The 24,386-nt window shown below is 40.7% G+C and overlaps 1 protein-coding gene across 1 annotated transcript in view; it reads right to left on the bottom strand.

Annotated features, from left to right (window-relative positions):
• Positions 1–24,386, bottom strand: part of LOC142360940 (uncharacterized) — a 188,817-nt gene that overhangs the window by 11,537 nt on the left and 152,894 nt on the right. Inside the window, exons 4-5 of the mRNA XM_075417263.1 lie at positions 4,632–5,674; positions 2,716–4,520 (exon numbers count right to left, since the gene is read on the bottom strand). Coding sequence (XP_075273378.1) covers positions 2,716–4,520; positions 4,632–5,674 — 2,848 coding nt within the window. The remainder of the gene's footprint in view (positions 1–2,715; positions 4,521–4,631; positions 5,675–24,386) is intronic.

Raw genomic sequence — 24,386 nt, 5'->3', positions numbered from 1 at the left:
ATAAGTCTAATGCCATTCGGTTCTGTAGCACAACTTTACTAAGGGATGATATTTCTGTCTGTAAATTTTCCATAGTATTTATTGTTAGATTTTCCATCTTTTCTAAAACCGTGGAAATGTTTATTATGGCTTTTTCCAGTTCGCTTACTCCTAGCCATGGTAAGAACCATCTGACAAAGCTATGAAACTTTGTTCCCCTACTTACAAGTGGGTTGTCTTCCCGTTTGGCTCGTCTCCATGATGTTCTTAATATGCCTTTAGGTATTTGGGACTGATTATATATTCGGTCCTGGCTGACTAGATGTCCTATGGTACACATTCCCTTCCAACCCGCAGGGAGCTGCTTTCTGCTAATGCCATCACCACATAGCCACCAATACCCGTCGGGTAATTTACAGGGCCCATCAGTGGCTGTGAGATTAGCTCCGTAAAATGTTCCGTGGTTTACCCAGCCAATTGGTACATTCCTAAAATAATCCCAGTTCGAGGAGCTATAGGTTTCTAATTGGGTTCTGTTACAAAAATCTATATATATCGCGCCTGTCCCTTTCAAATCCCAAGTTCCTACTTCTACTGTAGTTTTGTTGATCCAATAATCATTCCACCCATCCCTGCAAGTACAATTTTTGTGTGTATGGAAGGGGGGTCGGCACGAACAAGTGTTGGATCTTGCTTTCCATAGGCAGCTATTATTGCTGACCAGTATCTGGGTGTTGTTATCTAATATCTGTAGGTCAAATCTTGGTCCAGTTATGTAGTTCGAGTTGTCGTGATCGCAGTATCCTCCGTCGTGTCTTCTCCAAAACTCGGGCCAAGTATTATTATCACAATTCCAATGAGTGGATCCTACCCCGTATAAAGGGAGTCTCATGTCACCTTTTGGTAAGGCAGTACAAATCCAACAATCCTGAGCTCCCGTGGCATTCGCTATCATCTGAATTGCATTGTAATATAAGTTCTCTCTCCAAGCGTTTACTAATAAGCCTAGGTTTAACAAAGTTACCGCCGCAATCGTAGTTTCAAACCGCCAGCCTTTTCGACCATCCATCCTGGTTTAGGAGCCTTCTTCACTCGGGAATAATGGATCCAGGCCGGTTGTTCTTTAATCTTGATTGCAGTGAAGGTAGTCAGCAATACCTGGTAAGGTCCATTCCACTTCTCTCTCAGTGGATCACCTGAAAAATTCTTAACATAAACCCAATCTCCAGGGCTAAATGGGTGGATCGAGTGATCTAACCCTTTAGCCCTGGTACCCAAAACATTTTTACTAATCCTTTCTAATTGTTTTCCTAAGGATATAACATAATTCTGTAGATACTGATTTCCCAACTGGTTCAAATCTTCCCCCTGATATTTAGCCAGATATGGTCTCCCATATAGTATCTCAAAAGGGCTCAAATTTTCTTTGGCCCTAGGCTTTACACGTATCCGAAGTAGTGCAATAGGTAATGCTTGGTACCAATATAGATTCGCTTCTTGGCATATTTTTGCTATCTGTTGTTTTATCATGTGGTTCATCTTTTCTACTTGCCCACTGGCTTGTGGTCTGTAGGGCGTATGTAACTGCCAATTGATTCCTAACAGTTTGCTGACCTGTTGCACTACTTCTGCACAAAAATGCGTCCCCCTATCTGAGGAGATAATTGTCGGTACCCCAAATCGAGGTATTATTTCATTTAATAATATCTTAGTTACTTCCCTTGCTTTATTTGTTCTACAAGGGAATGCTTCTGGCCAACCTGAAAAGGTATCCGTAAGTACTAATAAGTACTTGTACCCTCCTTTCCTTGGAAGTTCAGAGAAATCAATTTGCCAATGGTCACCAGGTATACTTCCCTTCCCAATACTTCCTAATTGTACCCGGTTACCTGTATTTGGGTTATTTTTTAAACATGTTTCACACTGTTGGGTTACTTGTCGGACTGTAGTATACAAATTTTTCCCTATTAATTTCTGATTTAAAAATTTGTACAGGGAGTCCGCTCCCCAGTGTGTCCTATTGTGTTCTTCTTTAACCACCCCCCATATCTGTTTAGCAGGGATTATAATTCTGCCATCACTTAAGTAGGCCCACCCCTGGGATGGAACTTGGCCCCCTAATCCCTCTATTAACTCTGCATCAGCTTTAGAATACTCAACATTTTCTTGGTCACTCAGGTTTCTATCTCTATTATCTGGAATTAAGGCCAAAATCCCTTGCATTCTCTCTGCTGCCTGTTTAGCTTCATAGTCAGCCAACCTGTTACCTCTTTCCTGGTCAGTGTTACCCTTCAGGTGTCCTTGGCAGTGCATGATGGCAACTTTTGCTGGTAGATGAACAGCTTCTAATAGTCGAAGAATTTCCTCAGCATATTTAATCTGCTTCCCTTGCGCAGTTAGTAGTCCTCGCTCCTTCCAAATTGCCCCATGAGCATGGACAACTCCAAAAGCATATTTGGAATCTGTCCATATATTTATCTTTTTTCCTTTTGCTAACTCCAGAGCCCTAGTTAGGGCAATAATTTCAGCCTTTTGAGCTGATGTTCCAGCAGGTAATGACTGAGACTCAACTACTTCATCTGTTGTTGTCACTGCATACCCGGCCTTTCGAATACCTTGTCGGACAAAGCTGCTTCCATCTGTGAACCAGGAGTCCTGTGCATCCTCCAGGGGTTCCTCTTTCAGATCTGGTCTGCTGGAGTACACAGTCTCTATGGTTTCTAAACAATCATGTACCAATGGTTCAGAGATTGACCCGCTGAGAAAAGAAGCTGGGTTTGTAATATTAGTTACTACAATATCAATATCATCTGATTCAATCAGAATGGCCTGGTATTGTAGAAATCGGGATGGGGAAAACCAGTGGTTCCCTTTTTGTTCCAGTACAGCTGATACTGTGTGTGAGACCAGCACTGTGATCTTTTGGCCCAAGGTAAATTTTCGGGCTTCCTGAATATTCAAGACCACCGCCGCCACAGCTCGTAGACATCCTGGCCATCCTTTGCTTACTTCATCCAGTTGTTTAGAAAAGTAGGCCACAGATCTTTTGTAGGGTCCCAGCCGTTGAGCTAGGACCCCCAGAGCTATGCCTTGTCTCTCATAAGAAAACAGCCAGTAGGGTTTGGTAACATCAGGCAGGCCCAGAGCTGGGGCCTTCATCAGTTCCTTCTTAAGTGTCTTAAATGCATTTTGAGCTTCTTTGGACCAGATCAGTCGGGTGGGGTTGTTTTTCAAAAGTTCATATAAAGGTCTCACTATTATTCCGTAATTATAAATCCACAATCGGCACCAACCTGTCATTCCCAGAAAGGTCCTGAGCTCTTTTACCGTCTGAGGGAGGGGAGTCCTGCAGATTGCTTCTTTTCGTTCTGTTCCTAGTTCTCTCTGTCCTCCAGACAGCTCGTATCCAAGGTAGGTTACCCGTTGCTGCACCATCTGAGCTTTCTGTTGAGAGACTCGATACCCATTTAGTCCCAAAAAGTTTAACAAACTGACAGTCCACTGTATACAGTCAGGTTTTGTTTCAGTTGCTATTAATAAATCATCTACATACTGTAAAAGGGTTCCATCTCTGGAGGGCGGGTTCCATGCTTCAAGTTCTCGTGCTAGTTGATTTCCAAAGATCGTTGGGCTATTCTTAAAACCTTGGGGTAACACTGTCCAGGTAAGCTGGGTTTTTCTACCCGTGGTAGGGCTTTCCCACTCAAATGCAAATAAATTCTGACTTTCTTTGGCTAAAGGCAGACAGAAGAATGCATCCTTTAAATCTAACACCGTAAACCATACTTTATTATCTTGTAATTTAGTAAGTAAAGTATAGGGATTAGCTACCACAGGGTGTATGTCCTTAACAATCTTATTCACTTCTCTTAAATCCTGTACTACCCGGTAAGTTCCATCTGGTTTTTTCACTGGTAATATAGGAGTACTGTATTCTGACTCACACTCCACTAGTAGTCCATACTGTAAAAAGTTATTAATTGGTCCTTCTATTCCTTTTTGATCCTCTAATTTCAAGGGATATTGCTTTTGTCGTATTGGTTTTGCCCCTTCCTTGAGTTCTACTGTTATGGGAACTACATGCCTTGCTCGGCCTGGGATACCCGTGGCCCATACTTCTGGATATACCTGATTAGTAATTTCTTCATTCTCTGGTGTGGATGTGACAGAAGTTCCAGGGTCCATTAGGGCTAAGCTTAGTATTTCAATTAATTGATTTTCTTTCACCTTTAATTCCATGATTCCTTGTCTAAAAATTATTTCTGCTTCCAATCGTTCCAATAGGTCTCTACCTAACAGTGGCTTTGGGGAATTTGGTAAGTATAAAAATTGATGTATACCAACCTGTTTCCCTAATTTGAAAGTGAGGGGTCTTAGAAAGAAAGCTTTTTCTTGTTGGCCAGTAGCTCCCACTACAGTTACAAAGTCGCTACTTACAGGTATTAATTCTTGATTTAAGACAGAGAAAGAGGCACCTGTGTCTACCAAAAACTCTACTTCTTTCTCCTGTCCCCCTAGCCTGATTTTAACCAGTGGATCCGCTAGGGTGGAGTCCCCAGGTCCCCATCAGTTAACCCCTGCCTCGGCTATCAAAGTTCTAGTAAGTTTTGGGCATTCATTCTTCCAGTGTCCCTCCTTTCGACAATACATACACTGATTCCTTCCCACTACATTCCCCAGTCTCCCTCTATTTCCCAAGGATCTTCCCCTTCCTCGTCCTCTAAATTCCCTTCTGTCTGTCATTCCTTTCTCTTCTAAGGCTGCCACCGTTGCCGTTGCCATTTTTCTGGTTAATTTTCCTCTATCCACATCCTCCCGATTCCTAAAAACTCTCCATGCTTCCTCAAGTAGTTTTTCTAAGTTTCTTATTTCTGGTTCTCTTAGTTTCTGTAACTTCTTTCTTATATCTGTAGATGATTGTCCCAGGAACAGAGAGACAAGCTGTTGCTGTCCCACATCTGAGGAGGGATCTAGGGTAGTGTATTTTCTCATAGCATTTCTCAATTGATCCAAAAATTCGGTAGGTGTTTCCTTTTGCCCTTGCTTGACAGCATATAATGCTGACCAGTTTACAGCTTTTGGAATCGCATTTTCCAACCCCATTTTTATCCAATCTCGATATCTTTTTAACATTCTATAGTCCCTCTCATCATTGGGGTCCCAATGCGGGTTATTCAGGGGAATGTAATTATCTACATTCCCTTGTAAGGCTCCTCCATTAATTTGGGCTTGTACATGAGTTTGCGCAGTTTTTAATACCAGCTGCTTTTCTGTCTCAGTCATCTCCCCCAGAATCAAATCTACATCTGCCCAATCAGGATCCTGGTTTTTTACTATTAATTCAAATCGTTTTGCCACTCGAGAGGGGTCATTTCGGTATCCCTCAGCTATCTCTTTCCAAGCATCTAGATCAGCAGTGGTAAAGGGAACCTTTACTTTAGCTGGGCCACCCGCCCCCATTACCTCCCGCAATGGGGCCAGGAGTTGTGGAGCCTTCTGAGTCTTACTCCGAGTCCGTGTGGTAATCGGAGTAAATTTATTTGTTTCTCCTTCCTCCTCACTACTACTATCTGTTCTGGATAGTAATGATGGAAGTGGAGGAGGCAAGTTTTGTAATGGAGGGGATAGTTCCAAATCTTCAAACTGATCGTCTGCCTCCTCTTTTTCTTTTCTAGCACTTGTCACTTTTAAACACCTTTGTCCGATACTACATGCTGAGCAGCACCTCTTAATTTTCTCCTGTTCCTTCCTTCCATTTCTCTTTTCCTTTTCTAAGCATAAGACTAGAGGGTCCTGTGGTGGGATGTTAATACCACAATTCTTCTGCCACTCCGGATGATTTCGCAAAGTAAAAAACATATCTGCATACATAACCTCATCCCATTTTTCTTCTTTCCGTAGAAACAACATTAACTGTAATATAGTATTATAATTCAAAGATCCATTAAAGGGCCATTTTTCATCATCTTCTAGTTTATACAGGGGCCACCACTGGTTACAGTATTTGATCAGTGTTTTCTTATTCACACTCCCACCTGGTGGTCCCCCTATATCCTTCCAATGTGCTAGGATACATCCTAAGGGGCTTTTCTTTAAAATATCACTGCTTTGCTGTCCCCCCATTTTACTTTACTGATTCTGTACTTCTGTTATCTTTGTCTTAAAATTCTAAACTGTTGTCCCCTTCTGTCCCGCTTTGACCACGTTCCGCACAATTAATATTCTGGTCACATAAAAAAAGAGGTTCGCCGTACAAGGTTCTTAACAAGCCAGTATCCGAGATATCCGATATCCAAGTTCAATACCAACAAATCCGTATCACCAGAAGTACAACTTAAGCAGGTTTCCTAAGTGTACCAATACCAAAAGCACGTTATTACAGAAGTGCAAAACACAACCCGTGCCTGCACCAACGCACCAATACAACAATACCAAAAGCACGTTATCACAGAAGTGCAAAACACAACCCGTGCTTGCACCAACGCACCAATACAACAATACCAAAAGCACGTTATTACAGAAGTGCAAAACACAACCCGTGCTTGCACCAACGCACCAAGACTACAATACCAAAAGCACGTTATTACAGAAGTGCAAAACACAACCCGTGCTTGCACCAACGCACCAAGACGTACACCCTCAGGCACTAGTAGCCTGGTGTACAGCGCTCAGCGTAGGACGTCTCCTACGACTTATGAGAACTCTCCAAATGACCGGTCTCACATACCAAAACAGAGAAAGAAAGAAAAAAAAGAATACCTTTACTCCTTTAGATGGTCCTTGTCTGCTCCCGCAGTGATCCGTGTGAGGCGAGGAGTCCCTCCGGGAAATCCCGGGGGTACCCTAGGGAGTCCTGTTCTCAGCGGGTCCTGCAGCCGAGCAGAGCGGGTCCCATCTGGGGTGCCAGAAATGATGCCGTGAAAAGCCGGAATTGAAGACTCAATAGTCGGCAGACTATTAAGCAGGTATTCTTTATTGCGGCGCCGGGCACACGGGGGATCTCTCCTCCAAACGTGTGCACCGAAGAGACACAGTTACTAGGTATTTATGCTATGTTAACATACATATTAATTACATTTCCAAGAAATGTTTATCATAGTAATGCCTTTTCCGAGAATTCATTAATATATGGTAATGTCCGTCACACATGTTTGTTTGGCGTCTCTCAGCAGGGGTCTTCAGATTATCCTGCAGCCTCCTTATCTCTGTAGTTTGCATACCTGTTCTCCCAAGGCCCAGGCGCCTAAAGGGATTATTCAGGAGTCCCTTGTTTTGCAACCATCTGAATTATTCACAAAGATCCAAGACTTGTTTCGACCACCTGAAGTGATAACATCCCCCACATGTTACATTTGTTACATTTACAGTTATCAGATGATGAACAGCATGGCAGTAAACACATACTGCAAATAAGTGTTCAAAAACCACAGCCATCTGATCAAAGTCAGCAACATTTTTACCGGCGACTATTTAACTAACACAGAAAAGTGCCTATAACAAAATTTAACAAAATCTAAGAAAGCAGTTTTAACACCCGCTGCTCAGCCCTGCCGTTATCCCTGCCCCACGCTTGGGCGCCAAATAATGTCTTGGTTTCGGCTGCCGCCGGCAACAAAAGCGCCACGCGGCCGCCCCTCCCCCCGCCGGCGTGCGGAGGAGAATGAAAAAGAAAACAGGCAGCAATCGGTGGGTCCGGATAAGGGCAGTTTAACAGAACAGCAAACAGAGGGAACAGCAACAACAACGGTACAGAGAAGGAGAAAACACAACAACGAACCGCACGACCCAGACAGCCGCTCTCCCGAACAGGACCGGCGCTGCGCCCCCCCCAAGCCGCGAGTCCGTTTCTGCCGCACCACCCCCCCCACCGGAACCCAGCGTGACGTCACATGGTATGGAATACCGGGTTCTGTTTGGCCAGGTAGGGTCAACCCCCATCCCCCCGGCTGTGCCCCTTCCTGGAGTCCGGTGAAAATGAACCCTGTCCTGGCCAAACCCAGGACAGTCCTGAATATGGTTGGGAGGATTTGACCAGCAGGTTACCGTCCACCTGCCTGTAAAACACAGAAGTGACTGTACTTCTATGAACAAATATATACCATCTCACCAAGATTCTTGCCCACAAAAGATCTTAATGACTTCAAAGTTTCATACAATTAAGATATCTTAATGATAGCGCACAGCCTTGCAACAATTTAGAAAATGGATGCTCTCTATGAATGATACATAAAGAAATTAATGGTGGGTTCTGGATTGCTACAGAAGGTACGAATAAGCGTATTGATGCCAAAACCATTGCTCTCTATTTACACAGTATACCCGAGGACATCTGCCCACAGCAGAAACATGCAAAATTAAAGGGGCTGAGGATGGTTTCAGTCACAGTAAAATAGTTCTAGCTACCAGACAGCATTTTTAATGTGTGACTTGATATGAAAAGCAGCACTCAAATTTTCAACTCACTGCAAGTCAAGTGACATACTGCATGAAATAAATATGAAACTGAGATGAAAAGTATATTTAACTTTATGTAGGCATGTATGGCTCATTTGAATGCTTTCACAATTTTCATGTGATTTCTTTGAAAAAGCTATGAAACAGAGTGTACCAGGGAAAACCTTCTTCGAATAAAGTAACTGATGGATAGAAACTGACAACCAGATACTAAAACAAAACTTTTAAATTTAGTTAATCAGAAAAATAATAAAAAGTCTTTACTTAGGCAAGCAAGTTAGTTTCCCTAGTGCTACTATAAATGATAAATAACATAAGTTTACTAATCTTACGTAGCAAAGATATGACTGAACAAAGCTATTATTGTCTGAAGCTTTTTTCCCCTAACATTTCTGTAACATCAATGTGACTTTATCCAGGAAACTCCAGTAGTACAATTTACCTTCAGCTAACAAATGGACACAGCATCTTGAACACTTTACATATTAAAACCAACTCTGTATGATATTTCTCTTACCTAAATGAACATAAAAGAATATCTTTACACTGAAATCATTTTTTTATGTAATATACTTTAATGCTTCCCTTGAAAATTGCCTTCAGGTTACAGTCAAAGCACTGCTGTGCTTGCAATTTGTTTTGACCATGACATATATATACAACATACAGTGTTCTCACCACCCTATGCTCAGCTTGCTCCTGAGTAGCAAAAGCCTCTCCTTCATACAGCTCTCCACTTAAATACTGAGCCTGACATCACATGGTATGGAATATCCCGTTTGATTGGCTGTTTGGGTCAGCCCAACCAGCTTGTTGTGAAAATTATGTCTATCCCAGCTGAACCCAGGACATTATCCACCCCTTATTCTATACCATCTATATCATGCCCCAGGTCTACACTTTACTAAGACTTCTTTTGATTTTATGCATGTATAGACATATACACACACACAAATATAATTTCCTTAGTTTACAGACCATCCCTCTAAAATGTCTGTACCCCATGAGGTACACGTTGGACTTCCCCGTCATTTTGCATCACCCACCAGGTGCACTCAGGTCCTTGAGCAAAAGCAATCCCACAAACAGGTTTACATTTGACCGAGGCAGGACTAACCCAGACTGTCTCCCCTAACATGTTCCGCATGTGCACTACAGGGACTTTATCCCCTTCTACAGGGCGCTGAGGTTTTGATTGGGCAGGGTCAGCCCGGTTGGTGGATCCTCTGGTGTTAACCATCCAGGTGGCCTTTGTTAAATGAGTATCCCAATTTTTGAAAGTCCGAACCCACTTCGCTCTGAGAGTGGTTTTTAGCAGCCCATTGTACAGTTCGATTTTTCCAGAGGCTGGTGCATGGTAGGGGATGTGATAGATCCACTCCATACCTTGTTCTTTTGCCCAAGTGACTATGGGGCTGTTACGAAAATGAGTCCCGTTGTCTGACTCAATGCTTTCAGGAGTGCCATGTCACCATAGGACTTGCTTTCCAAGGCCCAGGATCATATTCCAGGCAGTGGCATGGGGCAGGTGGCGTCATGGGGCACAGGGTAGGTTTCCAGCCATCCGGTGGTGGCCTCCACTGTTGTGAGCACATAGCACTTGCCTTGGCGGGTTTGTGGCAGTGTGATATAGTCAATATGCCAAGCCTCCCCTTATTTATATTTTTGCTATCGTCCTCCATACCACTGAGGATTTACCCGCTTGGCTTTCTTGATTGCAGCACGTGTTTCACATTCATGGATAACCTGTGCAATGGTGTCCATGGTCAAATCCAGTCCTCGGTCACGAGCCCATCTGTATGTCGCGTCTCTTGCTTGATGGCCTAAGGTGTCCATGGGCCCACCAAGCTATAAATAGTTCACCCTTAATGTTGCCAGTCCAAATCCACCTGAGCTACTTCAGTCTTGCAGCCTGATCCACCTGCTGGTTGTTTTGATGTTCCTCAGTGGCCCAGCCCTTTGGGACGTGGGCGTCCATGTGGCAAACTTTTACAACCAACTGCTTTAGCTGGGCAGCAATATCTTGCCACAATGGGGCAGCCCAGATGGTTTTGCCTCTGAGCTGCCAGTTGTTCTTCCACTGCTGCAGCCACCTCCACAAGGCATTGGCCACCATCCCTGAGTCATTGGAAAGACAGAGCACTGGCCAATTCTCTCGACTGGTAATGTCTAAAGCCATCTGGATGGTTTTCACCTCTGCAAACTGGCTTGACTCACCTTCTCCCTCTGCAGTTTCCGCAACTTGTCGTGTAGGGCTCCATACAGCAGCCTTCCACCTCCGCTGCTTCCCCACAATGTGACAGGACCCATCCGTGAACTGGGCATACTGATTTTCATTTTCTGGCAGCTCACTATACAGTGGGGCCTCTTCAACATGTGTCACCTCCTCCTCTGGCGATACTCCAAAGTCTTTGCCTTGTGGCCAGTCCATGATTACCTCCAGAATTCCTGGGCGACTGGGGTTTCCCATTCAGGCCTGCTGTGTGATCAGTGTGACCCATTTACTCCATGTAGCATCAGTGGCATGATGCAGAGAAAGGATCCTTTCTTTGAACATCCAGCCCAGGACCGTGGTGCTAGGAGGAGCTGAGCTTCAGTGCTGACCACTTCTGAAGCAGCTTGAACGCCTTCATAAGCTGCCAGAATCAGGTTTTCAGTGGGAGTATAGCAGGCCTCGGATCCTTTGTATCCCCGGCTCCAAAACCCCAGGGGTCGACCTCGAGTCTCCCCTGGTGCTTTCTGCCAGAGACTCCAGGTTAGACCATTCTCCCTGGCTGCGGTGTAGAGCATATTTTTAATATGTTGTCCTCACCAGACTGGACCAAGGGCTACAGCATGATCTATCTCCCGTTTAATTTGTTCAAATGCTCAGGGCCCCATTCAAAATCATTCTTCTTCCGGGTCACGTGACAGAGAGAGCTTACAATCTGGGTGTTATTTGGAATGTGCATCCTCCAAAAAAACACAACACCCAAGAAGGCCTGTGCTTCCTTTTTGCTGGTTGGTGGAGACATAGCTGCTATTTTGTTGATGACATCCATTGGGATTTGATAGCACCCATCCTGCCATTTTCTCCCTAAAATCTGGATCTCTTGTGCAGGTCCCTTGACTTCACTTCATTTAATGGTGAAACCAGCTTTCAGAAGGATCTGAACTCTTTTCTTCCGTTTCTCAAAAACGTCCTCTGCTCTGTCACCCCATATAATGATGTCATCGATGTACTGCAGATGTTCTGGAGCTTCACCCTTCTCCAGTACTGTGTGGATTAGTCCATGGCAAATGGTGGGACTGTGTTTCCACCCCTGGGGCAGTCGATTCCAGGTGTACTGGATGCCCCTCCAGATGAAAGCAAACTGTGACCTGCACTCTTCTGCCAAAGGAATAAAAAAAAATGCAGTGGCAATGTCAATTGTAGCATATCACTTGGCTGCCTTGGACTCCAGTTCATACTGCAGCTCTAATATGTCTGGTACAGCAACACTCATTGGTACCGTCACTTATTCAGGCCGCAACAGTCTACTGGTAACCTCCATCCTCCATCAGACTTTTGCACTGGCTACATGGGGCTATTAAAAGGTGAGTGAGTCTTGCTGATTACTCCTTGGCTTTCCAGTTGATGAATCAACTCATGAATGGGGATCAGGGAGTCTCGTTTTGTGTGACATTGCCACGGGTGCACTGTCCTGGTAGCACCTGGCACCTGCTGTTCTTCAGTTCACAGCAATCCCACAACAAAGGGATCTTCTGAGTGGCCAGGCATGGTAGAGAGCTCTTTGACTTTCTCTGTGTTTACAGTGGCCACACCAAACATCCCTCAGTACCCCTTTGGGTCCTTGAAGTACAATCTCCTGAGGTAATCTATGCCAAGAATACAAGGGGCCTCTGGGCCAGTCACAATGGGGTGCTTTTCCATCTTGTCCCTTGTCAAGGTCACCTCAGCCTCCAGTTCAGACAATTCTTGGCATCCCTCTGTCACTCCAGAGATCCAGACGGGTTCTGTGCCCCTATACCTTAATGGTATCAGCTCTGTGCACCAGTATCTACAAAAGCCTTATACTTCTGCGGGTCTGATGTGCCAGGCCATCGAACCCACGCAGTCCAGTACACCCGCTCATCCCTTTCCTCCTCCTGGCCGAAGGAATATTTAGTTTTTCTGAATCAAGCAAAGCTCTGGGAATAGCTTCCTAGATAAAAGTAACAACTGAGAACTTGCCTAAAATTAGGAAGAATTAAATGAAGCTCCACAACAAATTCTTCATCAAGAATTTGTTAGTCCATGTAGATAAAGAGTCATCTCATCTACTCACTGTTAGGAATACTTGAACAAGCAAAATTTTCTGCAATCATTGCAATTTTATGGTTTGAACATGGTATCACTTAGATCAAGAGCTCAGAAATATTCAGAAATTAATTTTACATTGAAGTGGCAATGAGATCTTTCCATTCTACTAGAAATTTTTTTTTTTTTTTTTTAAAAAGTAAAAGACAGAACTCTTTGTGCTTCATGGCACAGGCTCACCCTCAGCTGATGATTAGGAAGTGAGTCAGTTAATGCACAATCAGCTGTAGAGACAATTCTTGCTACTTCCATCAAAGTGAGTAGGCCTAATTTCTGGTGGAAATAAAATGCTGAACTAGAGAGATTCATGGTCTGCTCTTTCATGGCACCCTTGTATTTCATAAAAGCCCTTTTCCGTTCAGTTTTGAGATGGAATTTTAAAGGGTCATTTCTTAACTCTGTCTGCAAATGTATAAGGGCACTTGAACCAGCTGAGCTCCAACTCCATCCAGAAGCAGTAAACCTTAATATAGGCTTTTAAAATAATTAATAGTCTGAGTAAGTTCATTATCATTAAAGATCTATTTTAGCTACACATATTAATATTCTGGTTTTGTTGCAGAGCTATTTAGATACTGTCATTCATTGATAATAAGTCATTTATTCCTCATTAACTGTTAGGATGGATGTAGATATTCATTACAGCAAGACAACAGACTCATTTAACTGCACACAGTACTTGGCTATACACACGAACATTGGAATGCAAATTTCATTCTATATAAGTCTTATCTTGGTTGTTATTCTCACCATGGGATAAGGTATCTTATAACAATCTGCTGTTATTTTTTTTCTTTTTTAGTATCTGTCTTAAACAGTAAGAAAGAACACAATAAAGACTAATGATCATCTCAGTTTGGGTAAATAGCGACAAAAGAAATAAAGGCTTCCTCACGTAAACTGCTGTAGAGTTTTAAAAATGTTCTTTGAATGATGTGTCTGTGCTTTATAGTTGTACCAAAATTAGTAAAATCTTAAAATAGGTGAGATTCAAATTTAAAGAATGTGAGATCTTAACAAATACTCATTACTCTGATCATGGACACAAGCTTTTACTTTCTCATGAAATACAGATATTTTATGTCCCAGATACAGAAATCAAAGGTCAATTTTTCCCTGTCAAATGGAAATATAAGTATATTCTCTGTCATCCTTTGCTCTGTACTGTCTGTGTGTATTTGTGATTTTTTTTTCCTTTTTCTTTTCAGTTTTACCTTTTACATTTGTAGAAAGCCTTTGTGTGTATATGCAGAAATACTGTAATCATCTTTCAATTATTATTAAATACCACACCACTGCAATGCTCAGGGCATTGTACAAGGCTTCTAGTAATGTAAGCACATTACAGCTTTGAGATAAATTGAGGCCTTGTATGATAGCTGGGTCAGGTGTACTGCACTATATCTCACGAAAGGAACTATGACTCAGTAACACAACTACACTTGTTGTCTCAAACAATAGAAGATAACTTTGTGTTGTTTTTCCCTGGCCCTACTCAAGGCTTCCCCACTGAAAATATATATGCAAATATTTTGCAACACACAGGTTCTTTCCCAGAGGGTGTACATAGGATCTTTTCTGCACATTCGGTGATGTTCACCCTCTCTGAAGGCAAATAGCTGTCTTTTTACAAGCTAAACCAGAGGCTCTACATATTCCTTACTGAAGTACAAAGAATAAGTAATGGAGCAGTCCAGAGCAGTTTAAAAACTGGGAGGAAAACAGAGTTAGGGTTTAAAGAAGAAAAATAGCTCCATCAAGTCAGTTATCCCAGTTCTGCTGTTCAGCTGGTAGGAAGACAAATTATCAGTTGCCTAGAGCAATAGTTCTTCCTTCCCACTCTGGATGGAGAAAGTTGCGTTAGTCTTTGTCAGCAATTAACACTTCACACAAAGAAATACAGGCTTTCAGTGTGGGTAAAGTCCTTTTATACTTCTTTCTGCATACTGAGGTGTGCACATTGTATCTGGCATCCTGTTGCATATCCAGATGGTGTGATGTCTGTATGTGATGTAAATATACAGGAAAGTTGCAAAACTCAGAGTTGTTTGGCAATCAAAATTTATCTTTTCTTTGACATATGGGGTTTATCAAGGACGGGCTATCTAGCTTTTAAAGGCAAAATATCCAAAGAAACATTCTGAAAAGCAGGCTTTTTCTTAGAGAGCTGTGTGGTCAAAACACAATTTTACACTGCAGAATAACTCTGTGGGAAAACTTTCAACTAGCCTTACTGAAAACTTTTAAGTATAGAGGACACAAGACATAGAGTACCTTGCATGACAAAACTGTTCAAAGTTCTACAAAAAAAAGCCAGTGCATAATATGGTGTGTACAGGCAGTAAATCTAAAGGCTCCAACGGCTGTTTATTTCTTCCAGCTGAAACCAGTTTTCCTTAGAACATGCTCGAAAAAGTAAATTTTATTAAAAATCCTTTCCATACACATTTGAACTTTATATTGTCTTCCATTTCCTTTCAAGTCCTTAAAAGATCTTGTTTTCTAACAGCAAAACATATTTTAGAAATTCTGTTAGTGCAGAAAAAATGTCAAATTAATGCATCTGTGAAGGTAATAAAAGATTTTGAATATTTTAAAATCAGCAATTAGAGTGCAAGAAGAAGGCATAACCGTAATTTGACATGGAATCGATGATCTGAACATTTTTTATTATATGTCATGCTTCCAGATTTATGAAAATTTATGTTTTATTGGTTGAATTCTCTTGATCATTTAGATCTTAAAAAATCCTCTAAAGTTGCATCTAATTTTTAAAAAAGCTAGTACTACAAAAGTAGTTTAATAAGTGTACTACAAAATTTAATTTCTTGTTATTCCATGAATGTCTCAAAAAATATAGGAAATTCTGTGTTTCATTATCATAGTGAGCCTTACGGAATTTTGCAACAAAGCAAGTGATATTTATATTTTTCTTTAAAGTGTACATTTTAATTGGTAAAAAGTCATGGCTGATTCATAACTGAGGCATAATTGTTGACAACATTCTTCAAATATTCTGATTCACATTAGAAATTGAAGACATATGCTGTGGGAGAAGATGCCTTAAGAATGAAAATATTATTGATTCAGACAGATGGCAATTTTTTTAACAAGGAAAAAGAGAGACAAGAATATGACAACTGAATAGAAGTTAAAAACTATTAAACCTGACAAAGATTGTATGGGGCAAGAAGGGGATGAATTTCTAAATAACTGTTAAAAATAATAATTTATAGAAGAAAAGTTTTCTTTCCATGATGATCTTCATCACCAAAAACATTTACATTTTTTTTTAAATGCATAACTAGTATGAAATAGACACTGTTTAGAAAAAAAGTCCCTGAAATTCATTCAAAGTTTAGCTCTTTTTAGATTGCACATCAGTATTGCCTCATGTTATTGGATTCTTTATTCAGAAATATTCACTCAAGGCCAAACAGCGTAGCCTGGATTCACACAAGTGAATACGTAAACATGAAAGTTCTTCTGTTACAGCCAATAAATTTAATTCCTTATTTATAGTTTGGCAACACCATGTGGGATTCTCTGTTCCTTTCCATTTCCAGAGAGTGACTTTAAATCTTTGGCCATTATTTCACTTCATCCACATTTTTTTCTCAGCTGGTAAGTGTTCTTATTTTATTTCTTTATAAAGATTGTATGTGTGTACTTGATTAGGTAGAGTTAAATCTGATGCTATGAATCAACATCTCTTTTTAAATAATTCCATTTCGAAAGCTTAAAATAAAAATTATCTTGAAACGTGAAATATTAAAAATACAACCATTTAAAGAAGTCTACACCTAAATACCAGATTCTAAGCAGAATTTATAAATGAAACTGCTTAATCAGTGTTAGATAATCTCATATAAAAGATGATGTAGAAGTATGAGATGTAAAACATGAGATGTGTAGAAGTACAGTAAATACTCTGACTTGTGGTGATAAAACAGCATGATTTGTATGAAGACTACTTTGAGCATATCAGTCATTTTATTTTCTTTGAATCATGATAAGATTCTCTCTGCTGACAAGATGTTATGGTTTAGCCTGGATGAATGTCAGGTGCCCAGCAAATCTGCTCTGTCACTCCCCCTCCTCAACTGGACAGGGCAGAAAACCTGTGATGAAAGGCTTATGGGTCACAACAGGCACAGGAAGAGATCACTCACTGATTACTGTCATGGACAAAACATTCAACTTGGAGGGGGGGAAGTTTAATTTATCACCAATCATATCAGAGTAAGATAATGAGAAATAAAACCTCATCTTAAAAACACCTTCCCCCCATCCCTCCCTTTTTCCTGGGCCAAACTTTATTGCGGATTTTCTACCTCCTCCCCCTCGAGTGGTGCAAGGGGATGGTGAATGGGGGTTGCAGTCAGTTCATCACACATTGGCTGTGCCACTCCTTCCTCCTCAGGGGAAGGACTCCTCACACTCTTTCCCTCCTCCAATGTGAGGTCCCTCTCATGGGAGGCAGTTCTCCACAAAATTCTCCAACACAAGTCCTTCCCTTGGACTGCAGTTCTTTACAAACTACTGCAGTGTGGGTCCCTTCCATGGGGTGCAGTCCTTCAGGAACCGGCTGCTCCAGTGTGGGTCCCTCATAGGGTCACAAGTCCCGCCAGCAAACTTGCTCTGGCGTGGGCTCCTCTCTCAATGGGTCCACAGGTCCCAGCAGGAGCCTGCTCCAGCACGGGCTCCCCACAGGGTCACAGCCTCCTTCGGGCATCCACCTGCTCCGGCTTGGGGTCCTCCACAGGCTTCAGGTGTCAATCTGCTCCACCGTGGACTTCCATGGACTGAAGGGGGGCAGCCTGCCTCACCACGGTCCTCATTAAGGGCTGCAGGAGAAAATCTCTGCTCAGGTGCCTGGAGCACCTCCTCCCCCTCCTTCTTTACTGACCTTGGTGTCTGCAGAGCTGTTTCTTTCACGTAGTCTCAATCCTCTCTTGACTACTGTCCCACAGCAAGTTTTCCCCTTCTTAAATGTGAAAGAGGTGATACCTCTGTTGCTGATTGGCTTGGCCTTGGCCATCTTAGAGCCGGCTGGCATTGCCTCTGTCAGACATGAGGGAAGCTTCTAGCAGCTTCTCACAGGAGCCACAACCTTATAGACACCCACTATCAAAACCTTGCCATGCAAATCCACAACACAAGAAAAAATACTCTTGGATCAAGCGTTAAAGAACATAATTTATTCATGTCCATGCAGGTTTGAAATTCTTCATCTTTAATCTACATTGAACCTTCAGAAAGCCTTTAAAAATCAAATTGCATTTAGGAGAGGCTCTTTCAGCCCTCAGGATAAAAAACTCAAATATTCCAGAATAATACAATGTTTTCTTAGAACAGTAATGCCAATCCAGCCTTCTAAACAGGTTGTTCCAATTAGTTCACTGAAGTTTATATCAGGCTTTATTTTTCTAGAGTGAACACTTTCTAGGATATTTACTAAATAGCTATCAATACTTGGTGTTATCTTTATCAGGTGAGTGTCATTAAAACAACAGAGAGAGAGAAAATTGTAAGATATTTATTGTAAGTAATTCTACCTCCTGCCTAGCACCAAGCAAAATTTCATTGAAGGTGTCTGCTGGGTGACACTGCTACTTTACTGTTTATTGACCAAAAACCATTTTTAATAATTCTTATAACAGAAATAAAACATGTGTACCCTGTTGTGGCATACTCTTGGGAATTTAGGATAAATCCATACAACAGTGCTGGCTGTCAGTTCAACTTTTACTTAATGTTTTCCGTATACCATACTTTGGAGAGCTTAAATTTGAAACAGACAATTCTCCTCATGTAGCATTTTGTAAAACAATGTTATAACCCAATCCTTGTGAACAAATTACGCTTCTTACTTTTTACAGGAAGGGCTGAATATGCAGATGGATTATCCAGGCTTACAAGGATACCGGTATCAGAGAAGAGTAAAACTAAGAAAGTCGTGATGTCTGCTTTGTTATTCAGTGCCCTTTTTCATAACAGAGTCTCATTTTAGATGGTGTGGTAACAACACCCGATCTAGCATGCAGAAGTAACCTAAATCCTAGGTCATCTAAAAAATATTATATGTATCACCACTTTTATTGGTGATTACGAAAGATAGCTATATGCATTATCTCTTTGTCAACCATAAATTAGTCAGAATTCAGTGTGAAAAATAGCATCTATAGTCCCTGAAAGAAAAATGAAAACTATGTAAGGAAATCACTAAGAAACAAGGAAACTTCTGAGAAACTTCTCTGTGATCTTCAGAAGTTTTTATGTGAGAGAGAATAAGAGGCATCTATTTATACTACTTTAGTGAAACTTTGCATTTTATGTATTCTTTAGTATGTAACAGCCCTATACCAGAATCATTCTGTAACAGATTCTTATTCCAAAAACAATGATGTTCTTGTTTCACTGAAGTTGTCAAAGGATCCCTGAGTACAATATAGACAGGATTTCAGAACACTTGATAGGACTTTCTCATATTACAGAAAAGTCTTTTTGCAGGAGTAGAACATGTTTTTGTGGTGTGGTCAAAGTTTTCCTTTTCTTTGTTACTAGGATAATGTTAAAACTCCATCCCTCAGGACTGGTACTTTTGTTATTGCAAGCATAATGCCTTCTGATCCAATTGCGAGTTCCAACTGTATGAAGACTGAAGGACGTCAGTCTTCCACATCAATCCCAAATTTTAGTTAGATAAAACTATGTGCTTAGACTTAAGCACAGACTTAAACTCTTTGTTTGATTGGGATCTCTGTCAGTATCTCGGCAGGAGCTCAACAAATACAGCCAAAAGCAATTAAAACCATAAGGGCTTTTTTAAGGTAATAACTATACCTATGATTTCACTGAATGTACAGTCAAGCCCAATAACTAATAGATAAGTTTAATTCGGGAAAAACTGAGAATATAGAAACAAATTTATATGGTCTTTTAGGCAGCAATGGTAGATGAAGCCTTGTCTTACTTGCATTTAAAAAGACTCCTAGACTCCTTCATGTTACTAGAGCAGCTTTAAGTTGGAAAATCTCTTTAAAATATTGCAAATAAATAGGTTTTATATTATTGTAAATAGATCGAAGGAAAAAATCTATGATATTTAAACTGTCACTTTTTAAATTGTGACTTAAAAAATGCTATCTAGAAAAAAGTAAATCACAGAATCACAGAATCACAGAATCACAGAATGGTAGGGGTTGGAAGGGACCTCTGTGGGTCATCTAGTCCAACAAGCCTGCTGAAGCAGGTTTGCCTACAGCAGGCTGCACAGGACCTTGTCCAGGTGGGTCTTGAATATCTCCAGAGAAGGAGACTCCACAACCTCCCTGGGCAGCCTGTTCCAGTGCTCCCTCACCCTCAGAGGGAAGACGTTCTTCCTCAGGTTCAGCTGGAACTTCCTGTGCCTCAGTTTGTGCCCATTGCCCCTTGTCCTGTCGCTGGGCACCACTGAAAAGAGCTTGGCCCCATCCTCCTGACACCCACCCTTCAGATATTTGTAAGTATATATTAGGTCCCCTCTCAGCCTTCTCTTCTTCAGGCTGAACAAGACCAGCTCCCTCAGCCTTTCCTCATAGGAGAGATGCTCCTGTCCCCTCATCATCCTCGTAGACCTCCTCTGGACTCTCTCCAGTAGCTCCTCATCTTTCTTGAAGTGGGGAGCCCAGAACTGGATGCAGTACTCCAGATGGGGCCTCACTAGGGCTGAGTAGAGGGGAAGGAGAACCTCCCTCGACCTGCTGGCCACACTCCTCTTGATGCGTCCCAGGATCTCATTAGCTTTCTTGGCAGCCAGGGCACACTGCTGGCTCATGGTTAACCTGTCGACCACCAGGACACCCAGGTCCCTCTCCGCAGAGCTGCTCTCCAGCAGGTCCACCCCAAACCTGTACTGGTGCATGGGGTTGTTCCTCCCCAGGTGCAGGACCCTGCACTTGCCCTTGTTGATCTTCATCAGGTTCCTCTGCACCCAGCTCTCCAGCCTGTCCAGGTCACGCTGAATGGCAGCACAGCCTTCTGGTGTATCTACCACACCTCCCAGTTTGCTGTCGTCAGCAAACTTGCTGAGGGTACGTTCTAACTCTTCATCCAGGTCGTTGATGAAGAAGTTAAACAAGACTGGGCCCAGTACTGACCCCTGGGGGACACCACTATTTACCGGCCTCCAACTAGACTCAGCACTGCTGATGATAACCCTCTGAGTTCTGCCATTCAGCCAGTTCTCAATCCACCTCACTGACCACTCATTCAGCCCACACTTCCTGAGCTTAAAATAATCGTGTAAGAAATTTATTTTTCTTCCACCCTCCAAAGACACTCGACAGAACACTTTTCTAATTTTGAAATTAATTCACTTAAGTTTTCACTATTTTAATATTGCTATAGATTTGCTATTTCTTTATCAGAGGTAAAATTAAAAATGACACATATGCTGGAGTAATTTAATAGATTACTCAAGGTTCCTGAAACCTGGAATCTCATTCCAGATAGTTTGATTTCATGGACTTGTTCAGTCTGCCTAATGAAACCTGGAATCTCATTCCAGATAGTTTGATTTCATGGACTTGTTCAGTCTGCCTAATTTATGTACTATTTGATTGTTTTTATCCTTGCCATTAGCACTATTTACAGCTATCTTCAAAAACACTGTTTTAAATGCTGGAGTACTTGTACTACAAAAGTTAATGAAAAGAAAAAAAAAAAGATCAAATTTACAATTGATACTTTCATCCCATGAGTAAAAAAGATGTTTGCGAAAGACCTTTGCTTCTTTAGGTAAACACAGTAAAGTTTTTGTAGAAATCAGTCACTTACAGGAATGAAACATGACGGGAGTATTTAAACTGCAAGGAAGAAAAAAACAAGACTAACATCAGGTACCTAACAGGACGAAGAAGTATATAATCTACTTTTGTTTGAATAATGCTAGCTGAGTTACTGTGTGTCATGATTACATATATGACAGGTTTGATCTTAATTTTAAAAAAATCATAAGCAGGAGGCATTACATTTACTGAAATGTAATAATCTTTCTTCCTTTTCTAAAGGTAGTAAATATATACACATGTCAAATGGATAAACCAATACATTCTACATAAAGATTGATAGCTAAATAATTTATGGAAAATAGAAAATAATCCCTTTGTTCTCATTATTTTTTGAGTCTTTCATTACCATTATGGTTTAACTTTCATGAAAGCTTCCAGTTAAAGCAATGAACATGAAAGTCTGCCCCCACTAGAGACAATGACAAAAGCGCAACGGGCTTTGGCAAAACATGGATTTTCCCTTTCTGGGTCCCTAAAAAAGTGACTATTTAAATGTAATCATAGGAAAAAAATCTCAGTTACATTGAATTCCTCCATTGTAACCACTCCTGTCATCTCTTCTTACCTGGGGTCTGAACTATCAAAATATATTGTAACAGTCCCTTTCTTTTCACTACTCTGCCTTCGTTTATCCTTGTAAACACTGTGGAAATTTGTATTTTACAATTTTAAAAGTGAGTTTGAAATGCATTTTATGTTTTAGTAAGCCTTATGTTACTGAGCTTCAGCTCTGCCCTCACAGTTTTATGTCACCAGCAGGATTCCAGTGTAAAGAAGATAAATTAACTGTCCTACACAAAGAAGTGGATTCTCTACTTTGACTGTGTTATGCAGTTACTTGATCGTGCCTTTCAAATGCACTATTTAAATAATAAATTCTTAAATAAGAATGCTTTTTAAATGCTGTATGTCACTTCTATGATAATTACAGTAATATTGTTGGCACTCAGAAGGCTGTAAATATTTTTAACAGTGTGCTAAAGTGTTTTGACATGGTATTTATCAAACCAAGGAAAACAGAAAGAAAAAATCAGATGTGCTACTGTGAACTGAAAGATAAAAAAAATAATACAGTGGCACTCATTCATAACATTTATATACCTGTTCTACACTCAACTATGGCTAGAATTTCACTATAGTACCAAAAATATTTAATCCTTTAGTTTTCAGCCTTCCCTCTTTACCACAGACTATTACAGGTGAAGTAACCACAAGCTCACTGGTTTATTTGAAAGCAGGACTAAGTAAATTCTGTTTGCTGGTACTCATTGCATATTCGTCATTGCACCAGGTATCTGAAAAAGTAGGAGGTAATCATGTGAGTAAAATGTTCAACCCATGAGACAGAAAGCATTTCACCAACAGCATGTTGTTGCAGGTTGCATGTTTAGCACAGGTTTTGAGGGGGATGGAAATCTTTCAGAAAGATATTGGCCTAGTCTACTTCAGTTATTCAACCAGTATAACTGCTGGCTTGGGATGTGTTATTTCAACACATTATCTATTGAAGATATATTTTGCAATTATATAAATAAATATTAACTCAGTAGTTTTCCTTTCTTTTTTGTTTCATTCCAACAGCAATAGTCTATAGGGTTTTTTTACCTGGTTTTACGTATGAGTGTTTCTGGCAGGGAACGAAACTAAAATGTACATAAGCATTTTTGGAGTTGCATGGTAACAGCAAAGATCATCATATCATCTGAATCCATTACCAGAATGTAGCAACAAGTACATAATTTTTTTTCTACCCAAAATGTTATTTATTCACATTTTTTCATTATTTACTTTCTTTTCATCAGTTATTATAGACCTTGAATGCCATTACTTTCATACAGAGACCTGCGTAAAGCTCTTCTAAAATAGTAGTGTCGTATGGTCAAGGGAAACTTCTTACCCTATACCAAAGTTTTATATTTTCTAATAACCTAGATCATAAGAATATACTTCAGAAGGTAACACGCTTTATTTATTTTCTTAGAATATTCATGTAGCCTGTGGTTCCTGCTTTTGAAGGCTGAGCTGGGAATATATGCACTGATTGTGAGGCTAAACCTAAGAATAAATTTGCAGAAATTTCCTTAGATTCAGCGTTTTGACATGGAGAGGTTCTTAGTGAGAGCCAAGCTCAAAATCTGTGATGAAAAATATAGCTATTTTTAAGAAAGTTTTTTAAAAGGCATATTTTATATTCCAGTTGCATAACAAGTAAATAGTTAATGAAAACACATTTGGAAAATAAATTTAATACATTTTTAGACTGACAACTCAGCAATATGCATTAATCAAGCTGAATGACAATATAAGTGCCATGCCAAGAATCCTATAATTAAGGTGATCTTTCATAGAATCTTGGAATTAAAGCGAAAGCTGACAGCCTCTCTCTGAAGGAAATGGTAATGGAGATACATCTGACCAGGCTTTAATTGTGGAGGGATGCAGTACTCTATTTTCTTAATGATTAACAGTTTTTTTGACAAAAATAAAAGAAACCATATAAAAACGCAGTATAATTAGGTAGAGTAAGGGAAACATAAAGCAAACTTCAGCCCAAATTTTTTTCCAGTGATTAGCTCAGGCTAATAGTGTAATGTATTCCCACAAACCACATTATCAATACTCATGCAAACAGAATTTTCAGAAAAATCAGCAGCTCTAAACTTTAAGAATCAAATAAACTTTTAGAATCTCAACAAATTGGTGGAGATTTAGCTTGCTTTGCCCCACTAAATAACCATTTCAGTGCAGTCAGTTGTAATAATGCTTACTGCTTACATACA

Source organism: Opisthocomus hoazin, chromosome 3 (genome assembly GCF_030867145.1).
Source record: "Opisthocomus hoazin isolate bOpiHoa1 chromosome 3, bOpiHoa1.hap1, whole genome shotgun sequence".
Classification (NCBI taxonomy): domain Eukaryota; kingdom Metazoa; phylum Chordata; class Aves; order Opisthocomiformes; family Opisthocomidae; genus Opisthocomus; species Opisthocomus hoazin.
Note: the sequence above shows the minus strand (reverse complement) of the source record. Positions and strands in the feature narration are given on the sequence as shown.